Here is a 22,386-nt window from a genome sequence, read left to right as displayed (position 1 = left end):
TACCGTACCTTGCTACTATGAAAGTGAAGGAGAAAGGAAATGCATTTCTATACTTCAAATTTACTAACTTCATCAACTGAACTGTCTTAAATTCGACAAATAAAACAGGATATACGAAGCTATATATACTGTAAGTACCAAGAGGATCGCGACCCTCAAACGAACTGAACTAATATGAAGGGCATATCGACAGGGATTCGACAAGCCGTGGGCGTAGTGCCAACCAAGGCCATATTTTGATCAGTCTTCAGAGTAATTTAAATTTTCTCTTAGTTTATGTCCTTCTTTAATTCATCAAGTAAAAAATTCCTCTGGATCTTCAGACAATAACAGAAGAGCCGTACATCAAACGAAATGCGTAATTAGACAGAGGATACGGCTATTACAGAGTGTAAATTGGTTTTGGTTTAAGGGGAAAAAAAGCCTGGACCCCGACATTCCAGTGAAATATGTAAATGCTATAAGAGGGGCGAGGCAGTGATGCATACCCTCGTAGGCTTACGTCCACTCATGGATACATGGAATCTAAATCAAGCAAGACCAGGAGATACATATATTTCGTAAAAGCAAATGCTTGTGTACACGCCCACTATATGAGAAGGCAAGCTCTCTCTCTCTCTCTCTCTCTCTCTCTCTCTCTCTCTCTCTCTCTCTCTCTCTCTCTCTGACTTTAGTTCTACCAGTTCTTTTCGTTTGTGGTACCAGGTGTAGCAGACACACCTCACAGGTAGGCAACATAGAGGTAATTAGAGGTAATTACCAGAAGTTAAATAGATTAGCTGAGGCTATGAACGTCTCAATGGAAGAAGGCTATTGCATATGTTATCTCAGTCCCCATTCCTATTTGTTTTCGGTTTCGGACAAGATGGTGGAAGGAGAGAGAGAGAGAGAGAGAGAGAGAGAGAGAGAGAGAGAGAGAGAGATAGAGATCAAGTCTTCTCTGCTCAAAATGGCTGGATATAGTTTTCAGATTATTCCTGTTTTTAATAAAGAAGATCGGTTTTCTATTAGATTTGTCGAATTATAGTATTAGAAATTAGTAAAATTTTATTATTCATGTGAAAATGCATAAAGGTTATAGTACCATATGTACTTGATATTTTTTTGGATTACAAACAAATATAACTATTTAGTTATATTTCCTTTACTTTAAATACCGATTTTGTAATCGTAGTTTGTCGGGATCAAGATTCTGTTGTAATTCAAGATTTTCAATGGATGAGGTAATTTTCTTTTACACCCTCCCTCAAACAATATAACAGCCTATAAAACAATTTGAATGTGAAACAATATTTCAATTAAAATGGTTCATCCTTTTGTGGCCTGTCACCATGTTGTGATTTTAAATATAGAAAAAAAGAGTAAGATTCCTTCCCTATGCCCTTTCTTCTTTCCCAGAAAAATCAACTTCTAATCTCCAACAATATTCTTAAAATTTTCAGGTATCTGCCTTAACCAAGATCATCCAGTCCACCATCTTCCTTTTCCAAACGTTTCTTTTTTCTTGACAAATTTTTTTTTAATCTTCAACTATATTTTCTCAAAAAACATCGTGTGCTATGTGCCACAACTAAAGAATATCCAGTTCACCATTCTTCTTCTCTCGCTTGAGCCTCATCCTAAGAAGTCAGAGCTATTAGCACCTTATTCATATTCAAATGGAACCGCAACCAACCTCTCCTTGCTTTGCCTTTTTTTTTTTTTTTTTTTTTTTAAACGCCAGGACTGCTTGCAGCTCGGTTATCGGTCTTGTATCTCGCCTCAGTGCCATAAAAAGAATTAACCATGAAATTAGGTTACCAGGATATTTATCTTTGGAAAAGATCAGCACGATATATGTACACACACACACACACACACACACACACAAACACAGCCTCGCAGATTTACATGACACGAACGCGATAACACCAGGTCTGTTATTGGACGAGAATACGCGTCACTCTCGGCGGTGATAGTGGCATTGTGGAACTTTCATCGCAGTTCACACCATTAACAAACAATGGCCAATAGCACCTATAATAGACGTTCGTTCCCTCGGTTCCTTATCACGAGCAGCATCATCACACACGCCTCTCATCTCTCTCTCTTCCCGTCATTATCTCGATCGCACCCTCTTATCAACATCGTCATCGCCGTCATGATTGTATCTTTCATTTCTCCCTCCCAAATTCTCTCTCTCTCTTTCTCTTCCTCAGGAGAATCGCCAGGATCAGCGATCCTTCCAACTTGATCAGCAATCACATCAAGTCGAATTCCCTGAGCGATCACTACTTGGATCCTGCCATCCACCGGATCCTACGCAAAAAACAAAGGAGGCTCGTCAGGGAGAATCCGGGCGTGCTGGTGGCCATAGCCAAAGGCACTCGATCGGCCGTCCACGAATGTAAACACCAGTTTCGGAACAGACGATGGAACTGCGACCCGGCCCCGTTCAATCGGAGTAAGGAACTTTTCGGAAAAATCGTATCTAGAGGTAAGTGAGCAACTACATAAAAATGATTGACGATTTGTTGTGGCTTCATCTGGTTTTCTTGTGGACCTTTTCTTAACCTTTTAGATTGCAGCTATAAATGTTTAGATTTTTCCTTCCATCTCCAAGAGATGGATTTCCTTAACTTTCCCTTGAACTCTTATTTATTCGGTAGGTTTATTGTCATTAAAGATACTGATCTGCTGATAAGATTCTTCTTTCCTGAGGCCAGGTCAAATTTAGTGTGAATTATCTGTGTGGGGTGCGAACCTAATAATTTCCTGTACATTTATTTCTGTTTATTTTCGTGGAGAACAATGGCACTGGTTATCTTCATCTGGAGTATTAATACTGCTGTGTGCTTTTTCATGCATAGGTTATCAAGAGTTTTACTTAAGCACTGGATGTTTTACGAAAGCGTCAAAATTGTACTTAGAACCTATAATTTTACCAAGTGCTTCAAAGTTTTCACACCTTATCAGATTAGTTTTTCAGTTTCTTTGTCATTTCATATTTCACTAAGTTACTCAGTGTTTTACTAAATCAATTTAAATTTTACTAAGATTTCGAAAATTGAATGTTTTTGAATATTTTTACTAAGTTTTACAGTTTTACGATTGTTCTCGAAGTTTCACGAAATCATCCAAAATTTCACTGCTTCGATAAGTTCTCGAAACTTTTATTAGGTCATTCGAAGTTTCACAAAGTGATCTAGAATTTTTACTTAATCATAATAAGTCCCACCAAGTTATATAGAGTTTTGTTAGGTCTTTCGAAACCTTTATCAATTTACACTAAGTTTCACTGAGTTGTCCAAGACCTTACAAAAGTTATTCAAGAAGCCATTAGCACCGCTAACTAGTTGCGGTCACAGCTGACTATCCATCCCCGAGCGAGCTAACGAAAGAAAAGCGTTCTTCTTGAAATGCTATTTGAAAACGCAAGCAGTAGCGTTAAATGGCTACAAGAGGGTGTTTCCTAATGGCAAAGGAAAGATTCGAAAGTTTTTGGAGTCTCTCGTGTCCTCCATCTTTCCTTTAATCTTTTTTTTTTTTATCACGTCAAATGTTCCCCCTTTATCGTTTACCCTTCTTCCTCCAGACGCCCTTTTCCTCTTTCCACCGGCAATGAACAGCTGTAGGGGGATAGTGTTACTAAGTGAGAGAGAGAGAGAGAGAGAGAGAGAGAGAGAGAGAGAGAGAGAGAGAGAGAGTATATCTCAAAGCCCTGTACAGTTTAGCACATTGCAATCTAGTGGATTTTTTTAAAGGTTGATTGTTGAATGCATGAGAAGGTTCTCTTCACCATTAGATCCAGGTATTCATAAGATTTTAATGTCCCTTCTCTCTCTCTCTCTCTCTCTCTCTCTCTCTCTAGTTTAGAAAACTTATTCGTAAACCAATTAATATTAAAGAAAATTAAGAAACGAAAAAATGAAATGTATATGTTCTGAACATGTTTCCCTGAAAATTATTATTAACAGTGACTATACTGAAGACATATGCAAAATGTGACAGTAGTTTCTTCTTTTGTCAGATCAGACATATGTGGACGTGTACAAAATTTAAGCTAGTCTCAGATCAAATGTATCAGCAAACAAAAAATATCCCCAGAGAAGAATGAGAAATGAATGGTTAAAGACAGCTTTGATATCGCATTCCAAGTCTCGACACACTTGAATTTTGAATACCTACAGAGGCGACACCAAGCCCAGGGCTCCATCATACACACACACACACACACATACACATACACACACACCTCCCCTGTAAATACCCCCAGCGTCAAACAGACTTGTCCCTCATCATCCGTTTCAAGCCAAACTTCACAAAAACAACATTTATTTGCCAAACACTCCCTTAAAGTGGCGCATTCCTACCTTGACACTTGGGCCGAGACCTTTTCATGGTAGGGTCTTCCTCCGTGAGAAGGCGACTTTACGTAAGCGCGCACGCGCATACGCCAAAGTGTTATAGTTTACCGAAAGAGAAACTCTAAATAAGTTTTTTATAAAGAAAACTATTGTGCCCGCTTTGTTTGTTTGACCACACTTTTTTCTGTCCGCACTTTTTCAGTCCGCCCTCAGATCTTAAAAGCTACTGGGGTTAGAGGGTTGCAAATTGGTATGTTGATCATCCACCCTCCAATCATCAAACATACCAAATTGCAACCCTCTATCCTCAGTACGTTTTATTTCATTTAAGGTTAAAGTTAGCCATGAATCTTTAACCGGGCCGTGGTTAAAGATTCTTGGGCCGCGGCTCATACAGCATTATACCGAGACCACCGAGAGATGGATCTATTTTTGGTGGCCTTGATTATACGCTGTACAGAAAACTCGTTGCGCCGAAGAAACTTCGGCGCATTTTTTACTTATGTCTTTATAAATGCTAACAGGACAAGCAACATTATGCTCCATTCTAATTCAGGCCAGAAGAAAGCAAGAAAAAGAAACGGAAAGGAAGAAAAGCGAGGCTTAACGTGTTGACGTCACGTGACCTGGCAACTTTCAGCCATGAAGAAAGCGTCCATGAAAGGTATTGGTCTCAACGATTCTTTTCCTGGGTGGTGCACTTAAGTACTTTGTGATATGCTCTGAACTCGTCATGTGTTGAAACGGCAAAATAAATGACTACGGCATTTGGTGCAACAATCTGACTTTTTGTTAACAGAGATCTCCAGAAAATATGTACCATAGACTAAGTCTACACTGATGATGATTCTTGTACACACGTGCTTAATTTTTTTACCCCGTCATTCCGTGTAGAAATTATTATTATTATTTTTTTTTTCTATCACAGTCACCCTATTTAACTGTTTTTATAGTTTGGGGTTCCGGGTCGCATCCTGCCTCCTTAGGAGTCCATCACTTTTCTCACTATGTACGCTATTTCTAGTGGCACACTCTTCTGCATGAGTCCTGGAGCTACTTCGGCATCTAGTTTTTCCAGATTCCTTTTCAAGGATCTTAGGATCGTGCCTAGTGTTCCTATTATTATTATTATTATTATTATTATTATTATTATTATTATTATTATTATTATTATTAATTTTACACCGGAATCCCTGAACAACGACTTTAAAAGGCTAGACTCACTCATGACAGACCAAGTGTCGTTACATCCTGTTGGAGAAATCACACAACCCTGTCCGCGCTGATCAGTATCTGAAAAATTCGTCTTCCGAAAACTTTTGTCGCGATGACACATCAAAATTCAGAGCATCTGGACCTATGCATAAAACCCGATGGGTTTTTCCTCAAGGCTTTCTTTTTTATGCTACTCTCAAGGAGAGCATACCCATGGGAACCATCTTTGTTTACCTCTGGTCTCGCCTACGTAACATCCGGTCTGATGATGTTATGGCAAAGGGCGTTCTCTGATCTCAAAGCAGAGGTGACTGAATCAATATCCTCTTCTTAGCTGAATTATTTATAGTTTTGCTCCAGGGAAATCTTTCATGGAACAGATTTAACGTATTTAGTAATAAAAGTAGAAGGGTTCTTAGAATAATAATTTCCACTTCCAGAACAATAAAATGTCATCGGAAACAGAAATGAACTAGACGAATACCTCCGACATATTTTATGCAAACAAGCACAGTGCGAAAGGACTTTGCAACCAATAAATATCCTTACTTCAGTTACTATGCCGTATGTTAGAAATATTTCTAGACAGAGAAGAAACAGAGTGGGAATGACAACGCTTCATACACACGCATGTTCAAAAGAAGATGAACTATCTGTTCTAAAAAAGCACACACACAAGCACAATTAAACAATTATATGGCCATGATAACGAAAAAAAAAAATTACAAGTTTTATTGGTTCATGACTTTTCACCCGACGATTTCCTACCTTCGCAGCTGGCGAATCTGGAAAATGTGCAGCTGAAGAAACAATGAAAGCACAGGAATGCAAGAAACAATCACACAAATGCTGTTGAAAGGAACAAGTTTGAAATCTTCCCATCTAAACGATTGTTTGTTGCTTTAAATCGAAGAGACGGTATCGAATGACACAGGATTCGCTTCATGATCACTGGACGGGCTCGGGCATAGCTAGGACTGGTGTTTGAATAAGCCTAACCAAACAGGGCACTGTGGCATTTCCTCTCCTGGTTTCACATCTTATACAACCGACTGTCGAATTTCACTCCCTCCTCGAATCAGTTTCGTGAAAGCGGCGTCACACGAACGCAGTTTCAGCCTGTTTTAGCATCTTGCCTCCGAACCAGGTAGCCAATAGTTGATTGATTATTTTTCTGAGAACAAAAGCTAGCGCCTTCAGTTAACCAAAACCGGAGGCAGATATGACCTATGTCCTTTCTTGTACGACATCAAAGTAACGAACATGACGTAAAATATTATTATTATTATTATTATTATTATTATTATTATTATTATTATTATTATTATTATTATTATCAGCAATTGTTTGTTTGTAACCGTTCATGATTATAACTTGTTATCTCGTGTATCTAGATTCGGTGCATTGTATTATATCTACCTCGTCTATCTCTACAGATGAACCTGAGCTAAAATGAAGGATATATATATATACATATACATATATATATATATATATATATATATATATATATATATATATATATATATATATATATATATATATATATATATATATAATATATATGTATATATGTATGTATGTATGTATGTATGTATATATATCTTGTGGCAACTTAATAAAAAATTTGGCAACAAAACGCTAAAAGACGCCAGGAAACGGAGACACGAATTACCTGGCAACCGGGATCAAGAAGATTTGGCGCCCGCCACCCGCACGGAGTCCTCCTATGGCGCGGTTTTCGCCAGTTAATGGATGTTTATGGCGGGAAAATTGTCAAGAACTTGTTTGGAGGGACGCGTAAACTACCAGTCTAGCTTAGTGACGCCTCCCAATGTTTTTTTTTTTTTTTTTTTTTTTTTTTTTTTGGTTGTATCATGGACATCTTTAGCAATATTTTGCAATCTTGGGTTGGAAACTCCCAAAAAGCAACCCCCAATTATTTTGGGGAACGGCATAACACCGGGGGACGATTTTTACATAGGAATTGTTTACCAATCTAGCTGGAATTTTTGTTTGGTATATATTATAAAACTAAGCGGATTCTAGATTACTGTTAAAGACTGTTGTATCCTTGCTATGAGACTTATATCCACAAAGATTCGGGATATTAAAAGCAAAGACAGCATTGTCACGTCACTTAAAAGTTTCAAGTTATATGTCAACCGCTCAAAAAATTCCTTGGAATTCCTTCCTAGGTTTCAGTCTTCAAGTATTCCATCTTATTTCAGATGAATGCAGTATCTTACAAGTGAAATGCATCTTTATGTTCCATTCATGTATACATACATGTTTAATTTCTCAACATTAACATTTCCTCCAAAATACATGACATTCGTCGAGATTCGTGTAAAAATTATATCCTCTCCAGATTGGTTAGATATTTTCATGTAACAGTGGTGATCGTTCATAACCTCAATGTTCAGTGAGAAGTACTAATAAGAAATCTCAAATTTCACAGGTGAAGCAGTGCACTGTAATAAAACGTAATATGTTTTCGCAATAAAACATTTAATACGCACCTGAAACTAAATCGGAAGTTCATTCATTAAAGTCTACGACAATTTACAGCCTCATTTCACTTCCGTTACCTCAACACAGCTTGCGGAAAACGAGGGTTCGTATGAAGGTTCGTATTAATGTAAGTAAATGAAGATTTGATAGAAACGTAGTGATTAGGAAGAAGCAGTCCTACAGATTTCAAGTCAAACGTTGAGGAGGTGGAAACAAGTCTTGTTAATACCCGCGCCAGATGGTTCTCGCAAAAGACTTTCAATCAGTTGTGTTTTATGTGGGAAAATTGCAAATGATTCATCTTCCTATGCAATTGCTCCCCCATATACTTTCTTACAGGTGCTAACTATTATATCACAGCCTTTAAAACTATTCTATTCTGGATAATAAATCCAGAAATAGTTTCGAATCCCACCCCCCCTCCCTGCAATAAAAGTTACCTTTCTCTAATTGCTATCTCATTTTCTTGTAATTTAACCAAGATACGAAAAAAAAATTATTTTTAGGGTAACGAGCTGAAAACGGCCAAACTAACCGGCATAGTGTGAACATAGCCCCAGCCTTGCTAGAGGAATAAATAACCGGAGTTTATAAAGTGAATTGACCGCAGTAACTGGTAGATGAGATCCCTGAAACTAATTCTTATTTTTTTACATAAAACAATATGCAATTTATTGCAAAACCTTGGAATATCAAGTCATTTATAACAGGGATCTACTGTAGTCTCACAAGGTCACCTTCAACTAAAAAGAAAAATAAATAAATATATAAATAGTTATAACAGTGACATTTTAACATTTTTCATCAGATTTAGTCAACTGAACAGTTTCAGTATATGATATTCTGTTAGAGCTCTTGCTAGAGTGTTATCTTGCCTTCACCTATAATGCAAAGAATTTGGAGCATCATGATAAGCCAGTTCTGATGATATACGGAGAACTTTTTTTCTTAAGAAATGTTCAGAGAGGAATATTGATGGTTATCTGTCCCACAGATAATCCGTGCCCAATGTTTATTTATTCATAGCAGCAGATGAAGATGCTGGCAAGACTGATTACTCTGAATGTCAATATCTGACCGGAAAAACGGCAGGTTGTATTTTCTTTTACTTTTTCTTTTACAGAGTGGGTGGGAGCAGGATTGAAAGGGGTGGATTGAAGGGTGGTAAAAGGAAAAGGGTTATCGGAATAGAAAACATTTAAAAACAAAGATTTTGTGACTACCTCGCAGTTTTTTTCCGAGGTTACCTCGACGTCTTGGAGCATGTCCGTGAATTCGTTAATTACTATACGGGTATTTACCAGGTCAGTCGTAATTAAACGATGAGAATTAAAATCAATTTTCGCGCGTCTGAAGTTAAAGGATGCTCATTCGGCATCAGCTATTTGGAAGCCATTAAGAGCAAGTTTCAGAGAGAAGAAAAGAAAACCGGAGGCGGCAGAACCCAGCCTTTGTGTACTCCACGAGTTCTGTGACAATGGAAGGCATCGGCTGTTGAAACCAACAGCCAATAGCTTTTATCACGGCGCCGGTGTGCTGACATCCCTCACTCCTGACTTAATGCTTTCTTTTCGCCCTCTGCTTCGCTGGCTTCCCTTCTTTTGTTCCTTCCCTTCAGACTGTTGGTTTAGATAACATACTATGGATCTTGGCTCCAGGTAAGCAGAGAGCGGAATGCCTGAGTTATTGCGCTATAAATTACTTTATTGTGAAAAGTTCGTCATTCTTCCATCAGTTCATTCATGCTTGTCCTTGAAAGTATTAGTTGATTATACTCGTATATGTATTTGTTTATAGGTTTTGTTTTTAAAAGCATTTTCTATACTCTCTTAACGCTTCTGTTTATTTTTGACTGATAGGTTTACAGAAATTATATATACCTGATTTTTATTTTTTATTTATCTGGGTAAGTAGGCGTTAGATCCTTTTTCCATTTACCTTCTATATCTAAAAAAAAATATGTAACATCGGTGCAGATCTCTCTTAATTTCTTTTCCAGGTTAAAGTGAAAGTAGACATTGTGGGGAAACAGATGCTTGAATTTACTTTTAAGGTTTCTGGCAAATTACAAAATAACGGAGACTTTGAGCTAAAGAATTAATAAAAAAAAATATCAAAACTTGCACCCTTTCTTTCTTTGCCTTCTTTACATATACGTATATCTTCCCATTTCGTGGCCTCGATGGACTGCTTGAATCCCTCCCACCATTTGGCAATTGAAAGCTTTGCCTCCGAAGCCTAGATTTCCATTGTGCACAAGAGGCTTAAATACATGAAAGTGCATCGCCTATACTAAGAAAGACTAAAACATGACTTGAAGTTCCAATGGTTAAGTTTTCTTTGCAGTTGCACCATTTCACGTAATTCTAATAAAAAGAGCAAATTGATTTATTCAGAGCGAGAATCGAAGGGAAAGTCGAAAAGAAGACCTTTAACAGCATCCCATATCGAGTTCTAAGATCTTGCAGAAACGACGGATAATTAGACGGACATATAAGACACGCCAAAAATAGGAAAGATACAAAGATGCACTAAACTAGAGGTGTGAAGGAAAGCGGTATCTTCAACACCATTCATCACAAATGATGTGTGGCGAGGAAGTTAGCAAATATTAGTAAACGGATACATTGCTGTCAAACAAACAGCATTGGGTTGAAAGTTTCTCTCTGTTACGCTGGCGAGAGAGAGAGAGAGAGAGAGAGAGAGAGAGAGAGAGAGAGAGAGAGAGAGAGAGAGAGAGAGAGAGAGAGAGAATTTTTACTATTAAAAAATCTGTGCTGATTATAAACACTGAATGGTAGGTTCCTCGAAAGCCAATAACATAATGTTCCTTAACAAAATGTGGTCGCCACAACATTTTATAATTTTTAGGATTTAGCTTTATAATGACTTCGAAAATTTATTTGGTCTCTTTACCATTTATTTTGGATTACTGTCACAAAATAAAAAGTTAACGAAAATTTTCGTTGTGTTTAAGAAAAGTAAACAGTTGTCATACAAAATTATATAAGAAAACAGAGTATCAGTACTTAAATGCCTTTGTTTACCAAGGACAAGAAAACACTGTTTTTTTTTATTTCTAAATGAATTTCCGGTATAATTCAGAAAAGAATAATACAGTTCCATTGAAAACCCATTCACTGACCAACAATTTATAAAAATAGAAAACTCTCAGACAGAAGAGAATAAAAGTGCACACGAAAACCTTAATCCCTCGAACTAAAGGTTAAGTGAGTAGTATAAATGACCCGAGATCTCTGCCCAATTCTCCCGAGGATAATGGAAGAAGAAGAAGACAGAGGGCATTGTTAACACCAGTCTCTCGTGAATGTTGTGGAGTGTTCGCCGTTTGGCGCTGGCAACTTCGACCACACGCTGGGACGACCGCCATTGTCAACCGTCAAAGCCTTGATGAACTCTGACTGGTCGCTTCGACCTCTTGAATGTCCCCCAAGTGATGCGGACGCTGGTGTTTTCCCAGTATCAGGCTGGAGACAGTTATTAGACTGAGGAAACAAAGAACAATGGCGGTTTTAGAGTGGAGATATTGCAGTGACTGTTGCCTACAGTTAATATCAGTGTTTTGTGGTTTCTTAAAGTAACACCGATTGTGTTGATTTCTGTGGTCGTCAATCTGTCGCGCGGGGGCGGGGTGGGTGGGGGGGGAATGAGAATATTGGTGATCTGGAGAAGAGGGATTGCGGTGATGGGTTGTTTATACTAAACATCAGCGTGACAGTGGATGAAATTTCTCTATGCAGGCGGTGCGTTCTCACAGTACCTTAGTGTCGGGTAAAAGGACCTGGTTACTAAACGATTACATTAGTAGCTTGACACATTCGCAACATCCAGTCTGGAGATCGTGATTTTATTTCCACTCCTGTTAACGGCATAATTATGAGTTTTTACAGTGACATCAAGTAATTGACCTTCATCCATTATCTAAACGGATCAAAGGCAGTGTATCTAGAGTGACGCTCTAATCTTAAAAGACTTTTCTACAGATAGTGTTTAAGCTTAAAGATGGTCTTATTGACTCTTTTCTACAGGTACCATTTTTGGAGCTTTTCCCTAGAGGTGGAAACAGTCTCTCCTCCTTTCAGGCGACTCGTAACGCTGGTATAGAACTTCTAAGACATTAGCCACTTCACACCGCCGCACAAAATGCTTATCGGCAATGCGTCGAACTTTCTTTCAAAAATCGTGAAATAAATTTCGCCAATTCCATTCAGCTGAGGCATCTTTAACTTTGTAAACACCAAGCCACTGCCTTCGTATTTATTCCGTGAAACTCAGAAATCTTCACTTTGCTCTTTTCGATGACTATTTTGTTCTCTCTTACCAAGCTTTCACATTTACTTCCTACTTCCTTATCCTTTGATTTCCACAACTTTCTTGCCGTAATAGGATGGTATGATTGTGTAAACTCAGTTTAATTGTTTTTTTTTTATAAAACGTCTTTATTTTTATTCATACAAATTTATTTGGAAACCTAATGCCGTACTCATGCAGATTTACGAAAACTTGGAATTAGTTCATCCTTCACTTCTACCTATGGATTCTTTTTAAATGTTGCATAATTACACGTTTGATGTGCTTTTACTCTTCCGCGTCTGTTTTGTAAAATGGACATAAAAAGAAAAGGAGCGCTCGTACCGAATGGTCATATAGATGAGAACTCGCCTAATGAAATGGAGAGAGAGAGAGAGAGAGAGAGAGAGAGAGAGAGAGAGAGAGAGAGTCGGCTGAAAAGGAATTCTTACTTACGCCTTGCTAATGTATTTGGGCTGGCGTGAATGATTCGAAGTTTGTATCTGTGTACACAAGACCCTTTCGTGTCCAGCCGAACCGATTGAGTGTTTGCCCGATCCTTCAGACGGCTATGGACAAAAGACTCGCCTGCGAGCAAGGAGGGCACATCTGCCGACCCGAAGAAATGAGAATGTGTCGGTCCCAAATCGATGCCAGCAGAATCGGTCTCGATTAAACAATGCGATGTTCATTTGTTTTTCACCAGAGGGGTATTATGATTTGGTACAGCGAAATGTGCTTCCTTGCTTATCATTCAGAAAGATTTTTTTTCCGTTTCATAATACGCTCATATAATAAGATAGTGATCCAGTCAGGGGGTCACGGTCTCCATAGAAATTTTATTACTACCTTTCTGTCTCTCTCTGTCGTTTTTGCTTTGTATTGTCCTTCATATTAGTATTTTGTGCTTTCTCTTCTATCTATCTAACAAGGGCCACTGTGAGCGGTCATAAATCAAGCAGCCGATCTACAGAAAGCCTGTATTCGTGTCTGGCTCTTCTACTGTTGACTGAGTCTTCGTGTTCCTTTACCACTTGCCTTTGCATCTGTCGATTTTCTTATTATGACTGTCATGCTTATAGTTCTGCGTATCTAGGTACCTACCTCCTCAGGCATCTGGGTTTCTTTTTCTCCATTCATTTTATGTTTCGCGCTCCATTTTAGAATTGCATTGCTCACATCACATCTATCTGTCTATAGTTCTGTGTATCTAACTATCTATCTCGTCGCGTATTTGGGTTTCTTTTTCTCCGTTCATTTTATTTTTCATACTCCATTTTAGAATTTCGTTGCTCACATCTATATATCTATCTAAAATCAAAAAGATCTGTAGAAATGTCCTTCAAATACTGATCATGTTCTGTACAAAGCAAGAACTGATAATGACCGAACCCCTGGCCCTGCTTCGACTTCAAGACCGCGTTTTACAACACGAGCTCACCACGAGACGGATGCGATGACGATTCGGGAGTCCAAGATTTAGCGCAACACTCAATTTCGGTCACTTATTTACTTGGGGTAGATTCAGGTACAAAATCTTTTGGATACAGCATAACCTTATGATAGTGACTAAACATTAACAATCCTTTTAGTCCAAGAAAACTCCTATAGACTTGCGCATTAGCAAAATACATTGGTACTCTCTCTCTCTCTCTCTCTCTCTCTCTCTCTCTCTCTCTCTCTCTCTCTGACACAAAGTATGATATTCAGCAATGTTTAATTAACATTCTCATTCCTTTATTGTATGAGCGATTAGAAAAGTTTCGTGAAGGCTGACCAAAGATAATGTGAAATAGGGCAGGGAAAATGCGGCAAATAAAGCTAAAAGCATTATATATGTATATATATATATATATATATATATATATATATATATATATATATATATATATATATATATATATATGTAAATATATATTTATATATATGTATATATACACATATATATATATATACACACATATATACATATCTGTATATTTTTTGCCTAATAACTGTTTAAACTTTGAGAAGAACAAAGCAAACCTTTAAACAAAATTGTAAAAAAAAAAAGACATACAAACACACACACACACACACACACACAAATACACTACCTTTCCTGAGGATCCCAAGTAAACCAAAACGACCCTTGTTTTTGTTACCTTCAAGAGGATTTCATGGTGATGTCCATCTTGTACCCCAAACCGAACCTCTCACCATTCCATTAAGTTAACAAGTAACACCTCATTAAAGTCGTCGTTCATTGGTCCTTTCCATCAGCGGAACTTCCCGGTAAGAAATGAGTCTTGTGACTGGGCGTCATAGGGGTGGAATTGGACCCCTTCGGAGACAAAGCTGGAAGCCCTTTTGGTTTCCAGCCGGAACATGGCATTTGACATGAGCACCTGGTTGTTGTAGCATGGACTTACCTGGGACAGTGATTGCTCTTACAGGTAAACCACAACAGAGATCCCCCACACGACACCCCCCCACCACTCACAAACCTACTCACATACTCCATTTGCTTCTTTTTTCTTTTTTTCTTCTATCCTTTTGTTTTCCTCAGTCCCCGAGTTACTTGACAAAAGACTATTCTGGGGTTTGATATCTTGAGAATACACAACGCATATATTTTCATCTCTTATCGTTCACCGAATATTTCTCTATTTATGTCATACTTACGAGACACAGAGAAAAGGCAGAATGAGAGAAGCACAAAGATCCTTTTAGAAGATAGGAAGATACTGAACGTTCGCATTTAAGAGAAGGTAGATTTATTAACTCAGCCTCATCACTTAAATGACTGTCCGGTTTTTCCTCTCTGAAAACAACAAACAAAATTAGCCGAGTTGCAAGCGGTCTTCGCTGCTGAAACGACACTTTCATTAAGGCGGCACTTTTGAACAGGTAACCCTTGACCTGAGCCATTACCTGAGTTCTGATTCTCTTAATGGAATTAGGGACTTGTGTCACTGATAACAAAGGTTGTTGTCGCTGTCCTAAAAGAGCTGTGGGTATCAGTGACTCTTATTTCTGCTCTGAATTATTTTTGCTATATTTTGTTTTCTAGTAGGGTTCAATTTGAGGTAGAACGGGGTTGCGATTGTATCATAGCTCCTTCTAGCTATCTTGTTTTTTCTCTGCCTCACTTATTAGTGAAGGGACTAAATGGAAATGTCAAATGTTATGGAGTTTTATCCAGTTATGAGAAAATGAGACTAGGCTTGGAGCAAACTTTGATAACAAAAAAACTTATATTTTCAAACCATAATTCACCTTATAATGAGAAGATCTCCTACGGATCAACTCTTACAGCACGTAGTTCATCCTAAATAATGTTCTCATAGGTTAATAAAGCATTGATGGAAAAGAATGGATGATTTACAGTAAGCTTCGAAGATATTTTCCTTTTTCATACATTTAAAATGTTATTTGTTTTTCACGCATAACCTACTTGTCATATGCATAGTCTTTTGTTTTATGTACCTGCTTAATAGAAAGCAGTGAGTGTACACTGGGGGATCACTTAGTATAGGTGTCACCTATGAAACACTTACCCACCTAACTTAACATAATGTTGCTCTCCGCAATATTAATCCTCGGGCCTCCACCTCCAGTTCACAATAGCACTTGCGTCACCTAATGGCATGCATTCTGATATCTAAGCCATTCATTCATTAACATCACAAATACTAAACCGTTTCTCATCTGGAGGCTTTCGTGTAACTGAGCTTCCACCGGCCCTCTCAGTCTTTATAAGAAAAAAGAAAAGTGCGTAACCTGTCAACAGTCCCAAGCGACAATGGCCCAAGCTATAGGTACAAACTCTGGGTTTGAGGTGGGTTGGGAACGGGAGTTTTAACTCAGACAGGATTTGTGGACTTGTCGCTTCCATTCCTTGTGGTCATCTCGGTTACCTGGCTCATGTCATCGTCATTATCGGCTTAATTGCCCTGTCCACTCTCATTGGTTGGGCCAGACCTACAAATGGGAACTGAAAAAAAAGTAAAGTTTGCTGCGAAATATGTGACAGTAGACGTTAAATTGGTATGTGCGCATGAACTGTAAAGCGAGTGTTACTAATTAAATAAAAAAAAAAAAAAAACTTGTTCTTTTGACTTAGTTTGCACTGCTAAAAATGTTTTCTGAGGTATTCTGAATTTCGGGAAATTACTATGTGGAAAATGCTGTCTGGTCAACGAAAGAGATAATTTTTACTTAACTAGGAGGTTTGATACCTCTTTCTAGAAATTATCGTTACAGATTAAAATTGGTTCGATTTAACATCGCTTAGATTAAGTCGCCAGGGGCCTACAAGCCCTGTCCAACGACAGGGCTTTTGTAAGTTTCAGTATTTGGAAAACCAAGATGAAGATACATCTCTGGAGACTCAAATGGGAATTCTTTAAAAAGAAATATTGATCCACGTAAAGTAAATAATTTTCGTCCGCGCTAAATGGTCCTCAACAACTGATATGCGTTTTTCTACCAATCGCCTTGTAACAGCAGAAATTCCGCCTGATTTATATTTTAAATATAACATTTCCTTAATCTAAATAGCATTTCTGATACTACCTAACTTTCAGTGTTCATTGTGTTGGTACTTTGAATCACTGAAAATTTCATTTCTTAATAAGGAAAAGATATTCGTGGTTGATTTCAGTACCTAATAACTAATTACGCTTGCTGTTGTTTCAGCGATTTGCAAGACACTGCAGGCATTTTCTAATACCGTTGTTTTCTTAAAGCATCGGTGGACCTGTTGACCTAAGCAGTGAATTGCAGTTAAGGTGATTATTAGACTGTGGTGGGTCGCAGCCATGTGTATGTAAAAAAAGTTCTGAGTAGACACGGCACATTCCGGCGGGTTTCCGTATTATATGATTTATATTTTGTGCCTTTCATCAAGAAACCTCCAAACACTCTCTTTAAATTTATCATAAACTTACCTATCGTCCAGACTTTTTATTTCATTGAGTTTTTGATAAAAAAATTAATTATTAGACTCACAATGTATTCTGCCATCTTTTTATCAAATATTGGAGGAGCCGTTCTTCAGTTTTTGCCATGTAATTGTATCACTGTCAATTATGGTAAATTATTACATTATACATTTTTACACAAAAGTTAATTTATTCTTTATGGAACGGATATATATATATATATATATATATATATATATATATATATATATATATATATATATATATATATATATATATATATATATATAGATCTTCTTGTAAAACTAAGGTCCCCATCCCCTCTGTCTCTCTCTCTCTCTCTCTCTCTCTCTCTCTCTCTCTCTCTCTCTCTCTCTCTCACGAAGGCTGAAGAGCGAGTCAGACGCCATTTTTAGGATGAAAATTTCTTTAGGCTTCCAGCTTATTCATTCAGATCAATATTTATTTCTTACTGAATAAACATTGAGTTGTGAGTTTCGTTCCAAACTCACGCTCGATAGACGGCTGGTGTATTATTGTCAGCTGATGGCGAAGCGAGCCTTTAAAGTCACTTGGCACTACTGGACAGGATAAGAATTGTGAAACAATCAAGAGGTACAGTTTTGATTAAGATCGTAGAATGTGTAAGCAAATAGTTGTTATATAATGACTAGCTTTATTGGTTGAGAGCCACTCGTTGGCAACACTGCCATTTAAGTCTAAGCAGCTTTACCATAATTCTGACATTGACAAGTTATGTTATAGGCCTAAATTTATTTAAATGTACGTATTATTTCGGGTATTACATTTACTTCCATTTCGTTCCATAATTACCGGTCGAATCATGGATGAACCTCTTGCTAGGAAAACTCCCACCACAGGCGCTTTTCTCTAACTATAATACCACAGAGACTCTACAACCAAGGTCCTGCTACAACCCCATACCCCAATTGCCTTTTAGCACTGGGCTGTCATTATTATTGTTAAAGAAATAAACGCGAACATTTTTTTATATACACTTCTATGCAGTGGAAGCAAAACGTACTAACGCAAGCAACCTACACCCGTGGTTCAGTTTCTAAAATAATTGCAATGAATACAGCGTGCTTGTGGGATCTGGAATGGAGTAACTGAATGTCAAGGCATTCTAAGGATGATGTCACTGCACGGCATTGACTGTCATTGTCAACTTATGACATTCTTTTTTATTTTGTGTAGCTGAGCTTCACAAAGAGGACACGAGGAGTTACTTTCTCTCTCTCTCTCTCTCTCTCTCTCTCTCTCTCTCTCTCTCTCTCTCTCTCTCTCTCTCTCTTCAAAAGCATTCGACAAATGATTGGAAAACCATCTTGAAAATTAATTACATACACTGCTAAATACCATTCGAGAATTAAAGTAATTCCCCTCTCCAAGAGAAGCGATCATTGTAAGACCTGTGTCCCAAAAGGTGTAAAGCAGCACCGAATTTCCAAAGCGAGCGGACCCCCTAACAATGGGACAAAGCCTTACACTCTCCTCTCTTACTTAGATGGGCAGTGCCGGGTAATTACTACCTGGAAAGAATGGCTTAATTGTGACCAAAGGTGACAGCCAGGAGGACTTACTTTTGGGAGGTAAGAGGATTTGGAGGGATCGCCTCTCGAGTTGTTGTGGTGCGGTCTGGGGCTGTTGGGCAAGATCGCTCTGGGAGTGGAGGGATGATGAGTGGTCCTTGATCCTTAAGTAAACAAATGAGGAGGTAAGTGGAAGGAAAATGAATTACGAAGGAAAATGTGAAGGAATGAAGTGGTGTGTTTCTGCCGAAGGAATAGCTTTTCGAAAGATCATTTGAGATATATTACAGGATTTTTTCTTTGACTTTTCATTTAGTATTATAATTATAATTTATAATTATTCTTTTACAAAATTATGTAGAAACAGGAATGATGATGAAAGTATCAAATTAAATTACTAGGAAATGTAAATACTTACCAGTGTAGGAGCCTCCAGTGAAGAGGAGAGGTAAAATTAACGCCTTTCAATTAAATCTCTCTCTCTCTCTCTCTCTCTCTCTCTCTCTCTCTCTCTCTCTCTCTCTCTCTCTCTCTCATGATCGGAATGCCTCAACAGAAATGAGGGATAACACCACTCACCGAGAGGTTCCTTAGATAGATTAGTGAGACCGAAATTCCACAGTGCGATTGGGTTGCGCCATTGTTAGCTCAAATCTGGAAAGCTTAAACTGTGTAAAAGGGAAGATTTGGGGGTCATCTTAAGAGCGGAATAACGAGGTTTTGTCCACCAGATATGAGGCGGCTCGCAACCATTCTTGCTGTGGGGTCTCCTTTCCCTCTTCGGTGGAGGTTTTCAGGAAGGCTAGTAAATGGAAATCAAGAAAGAAAGGAAGAAAGAATTTGAGGAACTGAGTATCTGGAGGATTAAGCGGATAATATTAACGAATTTTTGTATATTTATGAAAAATAATCATTCATCAAGACCTGTCGATGCTATCGAAGTTTTTCAGATTTTAAAACTTTTGAGGGCTGATTTGGAATTGCTTGCATCAACGGAACTCTACAGACTTCGAGAGAGTAAATTAAAATATTCTTGCTTGTACTAACGGAATTTTGACGAACTGAAAAATTATAGACTTCTTTTTAATAACGAAATTCTGTTGACGTGAATAAATTACACGGACTTTCTTATATTCACGAGATGTTTGCAGACTTCGAAAAACACAAATTTAAGCTCACCTGGCATTTGCAAAATTTTGCTTCCTTACCAAAAGAAAAAAACTGAAATAGCCATTCCGGTTTAAAATGCTTTCGAGGTTGTTTAAAAGCCAATTAGCATCTTTTATGGTGATTGCGACCAAGAATGAACTCCCCTACTTTTTTTGTAACCCCTGCTTGGCCATAAAACTCAAGAAGGGCGTTTTAAAGTGATTGACAGTCCCACACTTTGATGACATCTGAGTTTACGGCACCAGATTTTAGTAAAAATTCGAGGATACTGGCTGGCACCGCATTGATAATTATCATACTGAAGACTAGTAAGAAAAGTATCATTCTTTCAAGACTAGGAAGAACAGTCACGTTCTTTAAAGACGTTAGAAATAAAATAAGACAATATAACTTTAATCGAATAAAAATCTTGCCGTATTGTTAGAAATACACTTAAGATATACTTAAAAGTGTATTTTTGACAATATAACAAGTTTAATGCTCAAGCAAAGGGTCTTTTATTATCTTTAATAATCTTATTAATAATATGTTTCATTTAAAGTCCCGGACATAAACAAATGCACTATGCAACCACAATACAGTTCAAAAATACAACCAGAAAAACAGAAAAACCAAACACACTAATACAGTGCTTATAATAATAATAATAATAATAATAATAATAATAATAATAATAATAATAATAATAATAATAATAATAATAATACAAGGCACAAAATGTTACTAAAAAGTAACCATACAGTTGAATTCGGCTGTTTAACATTTTTGTGGATGGAATATTGAGAGAAGTCACAGAAAAGAAGGACTATAAATGAGAAAGACAAATAGTGGTATACGGAAATAGGTCACGAACGAACTGTTGAATGGCTGATGTTTTAAGAGTCGACCTTGGAATCATTTATATAGCTTTATCATAAAGGAAAAATATTGATCCGTTGTGACTGCTAATTTCTGCAAGTCTAATACACATTATTTGCGTATGGAAATTCAATGTCTCGCGGCGATGTTCATAAACAGAAACAACTGCATTGAAATTACCCACCCATTCCAGTTTCGTAAAAGATATTACGAGTCAAGTTGCAGTGAACTGATAAATATTTCTAACTATTGTGAAATCACTTTACCATGATATAATAAAATAATGAATTATGGCCTTCTGTGCGCTTTCAAGGTTATAAACTACTATCCATTTCAGGGACCGCGAGTCATCGTTTATCTCAAATATCTTTCAAACTAATTATTTGATCGAAATGGTACTTTGGCACAGTGTACAAGACACCTCCCACTAGTTTTTGGTAATATAGTGCATTATGGGTGAACTTCAAATGTAAATGAAGTTTGGCGTTTTGCTTGGTGCTTCTCCCCTGAAGAGGCTTCGGCTGAGATTCAGACCCTTGAGACTTCTAAAAGAGAGTTCTGACACAAAACATCACAAGTGAGTGTTCTAGAATCTAGTAAAAATGGAAATATTTTACTGGACTTCATCGAAAGTGTCAAAACCTTGTTAAACTGTAATTTTCCACTTCCGTAAACCAAGATGCAGTTCTCAAAACTCCATTACATTATTTTATAAGTTGTATAAAGTATAATGCAAATATGCATAAACCGCTCTGATATTCGTTCTGTATCTTGTTTGAATACCCATCCATATGTTTGAATGAAGCGAAAAAAGAGAATTACAATAAGACGACAAAGGTCAATCAACCAGTAGAATGGATGGAAGTCTGATTTGAAGTTTGCCGAAATAATTAACGTAACCCTGAGAATTCATCCTCTCAAGAGGACACCAAGAAGTGCTGTTTGGCTAAAGTTTTAGCATCCTGGGATGACGGAAACACTCGGAGTAAAGTGCTAAAGATGCTAAAAGGAATGAGAGACGGGCTCGCCTTTTGGTATATAGAATTTGAGCTTCACCCTTTGATGGATTTATCAAGTTACGTACCGGGGAGGGAGAGAGAGAGAGAGAGAGAGAGAGAGAGAGAGAGAGAGAGAGAGAGAGAGAGTGTGGGGGAGGCAATATTTGTAAGCTTACTTTCACCCAGTTACAAAATATATCTGCAATTACATGAAAATATGCTTGAATACAGTACGTGTGGATATACAAGTATATTTAGGCATATGGGAATGTAGTTGTCTATGTGAAATAAACTTGATTTTGTCCTTATTTTAGTTTATTCTTTTTCATGTAGTCATTTTAAATATGCTACGCGTTATGAAGGCAATTAAGTCGTTATTAGTTCACGATTATTATGTCAAACGAAAATTGGATGGTTTCATGCAATAAATTCTACTGCTTGTTGAAAACCGAGGCCGGCTTTACTTCGCAATGATATTCCTGACTCTCTCTCTCTC

The 22,386-nt window shown here is 37.6% G+C and overlaps 1 protein-coding gene across 1 annotated transcript in view; it reads left to right on the top strand.

The window, feature by feature from the left end:
- LOC136839417 (protein Wnt-1-like) overlaps positions 1–22,386 on the top strand; it is a 140,133-nt gene that overhangs the window by 57,424 nt on the left and 60,323 nt on the right. Inside the window, exon 2 of the mRNA XM_067105430.1 lies at positions 2,199–2,476. Coding sequence (XP_066961531.1) covers positions 2,199–2,476 — 278 coding nt within the window. The remainder of the gene's footprint in view (positions 1–2,198; positions 2,477–22,386) is intronic.

The sequence above is a fragment of the Macrobrachium rosenbergii genome, chromosome 6 (genome assembly GCF_040412425.1).
Source record: "Macrobrachium rosenbergii isolate ZJJX-2024 chromosome 6, ASM4041242v1, whole genome shotgun sequence".
Taxonomy (NCBI): Eukaryota; Metazoa; Arthropoda; class Malacostraca; order Decapoda; family Palaemonidae; genus Macrobrachium; species Macrobrachium rosenbergii.
This window is presented reverse-complemented; position numbering and strand designations above follow the sequence as displayed.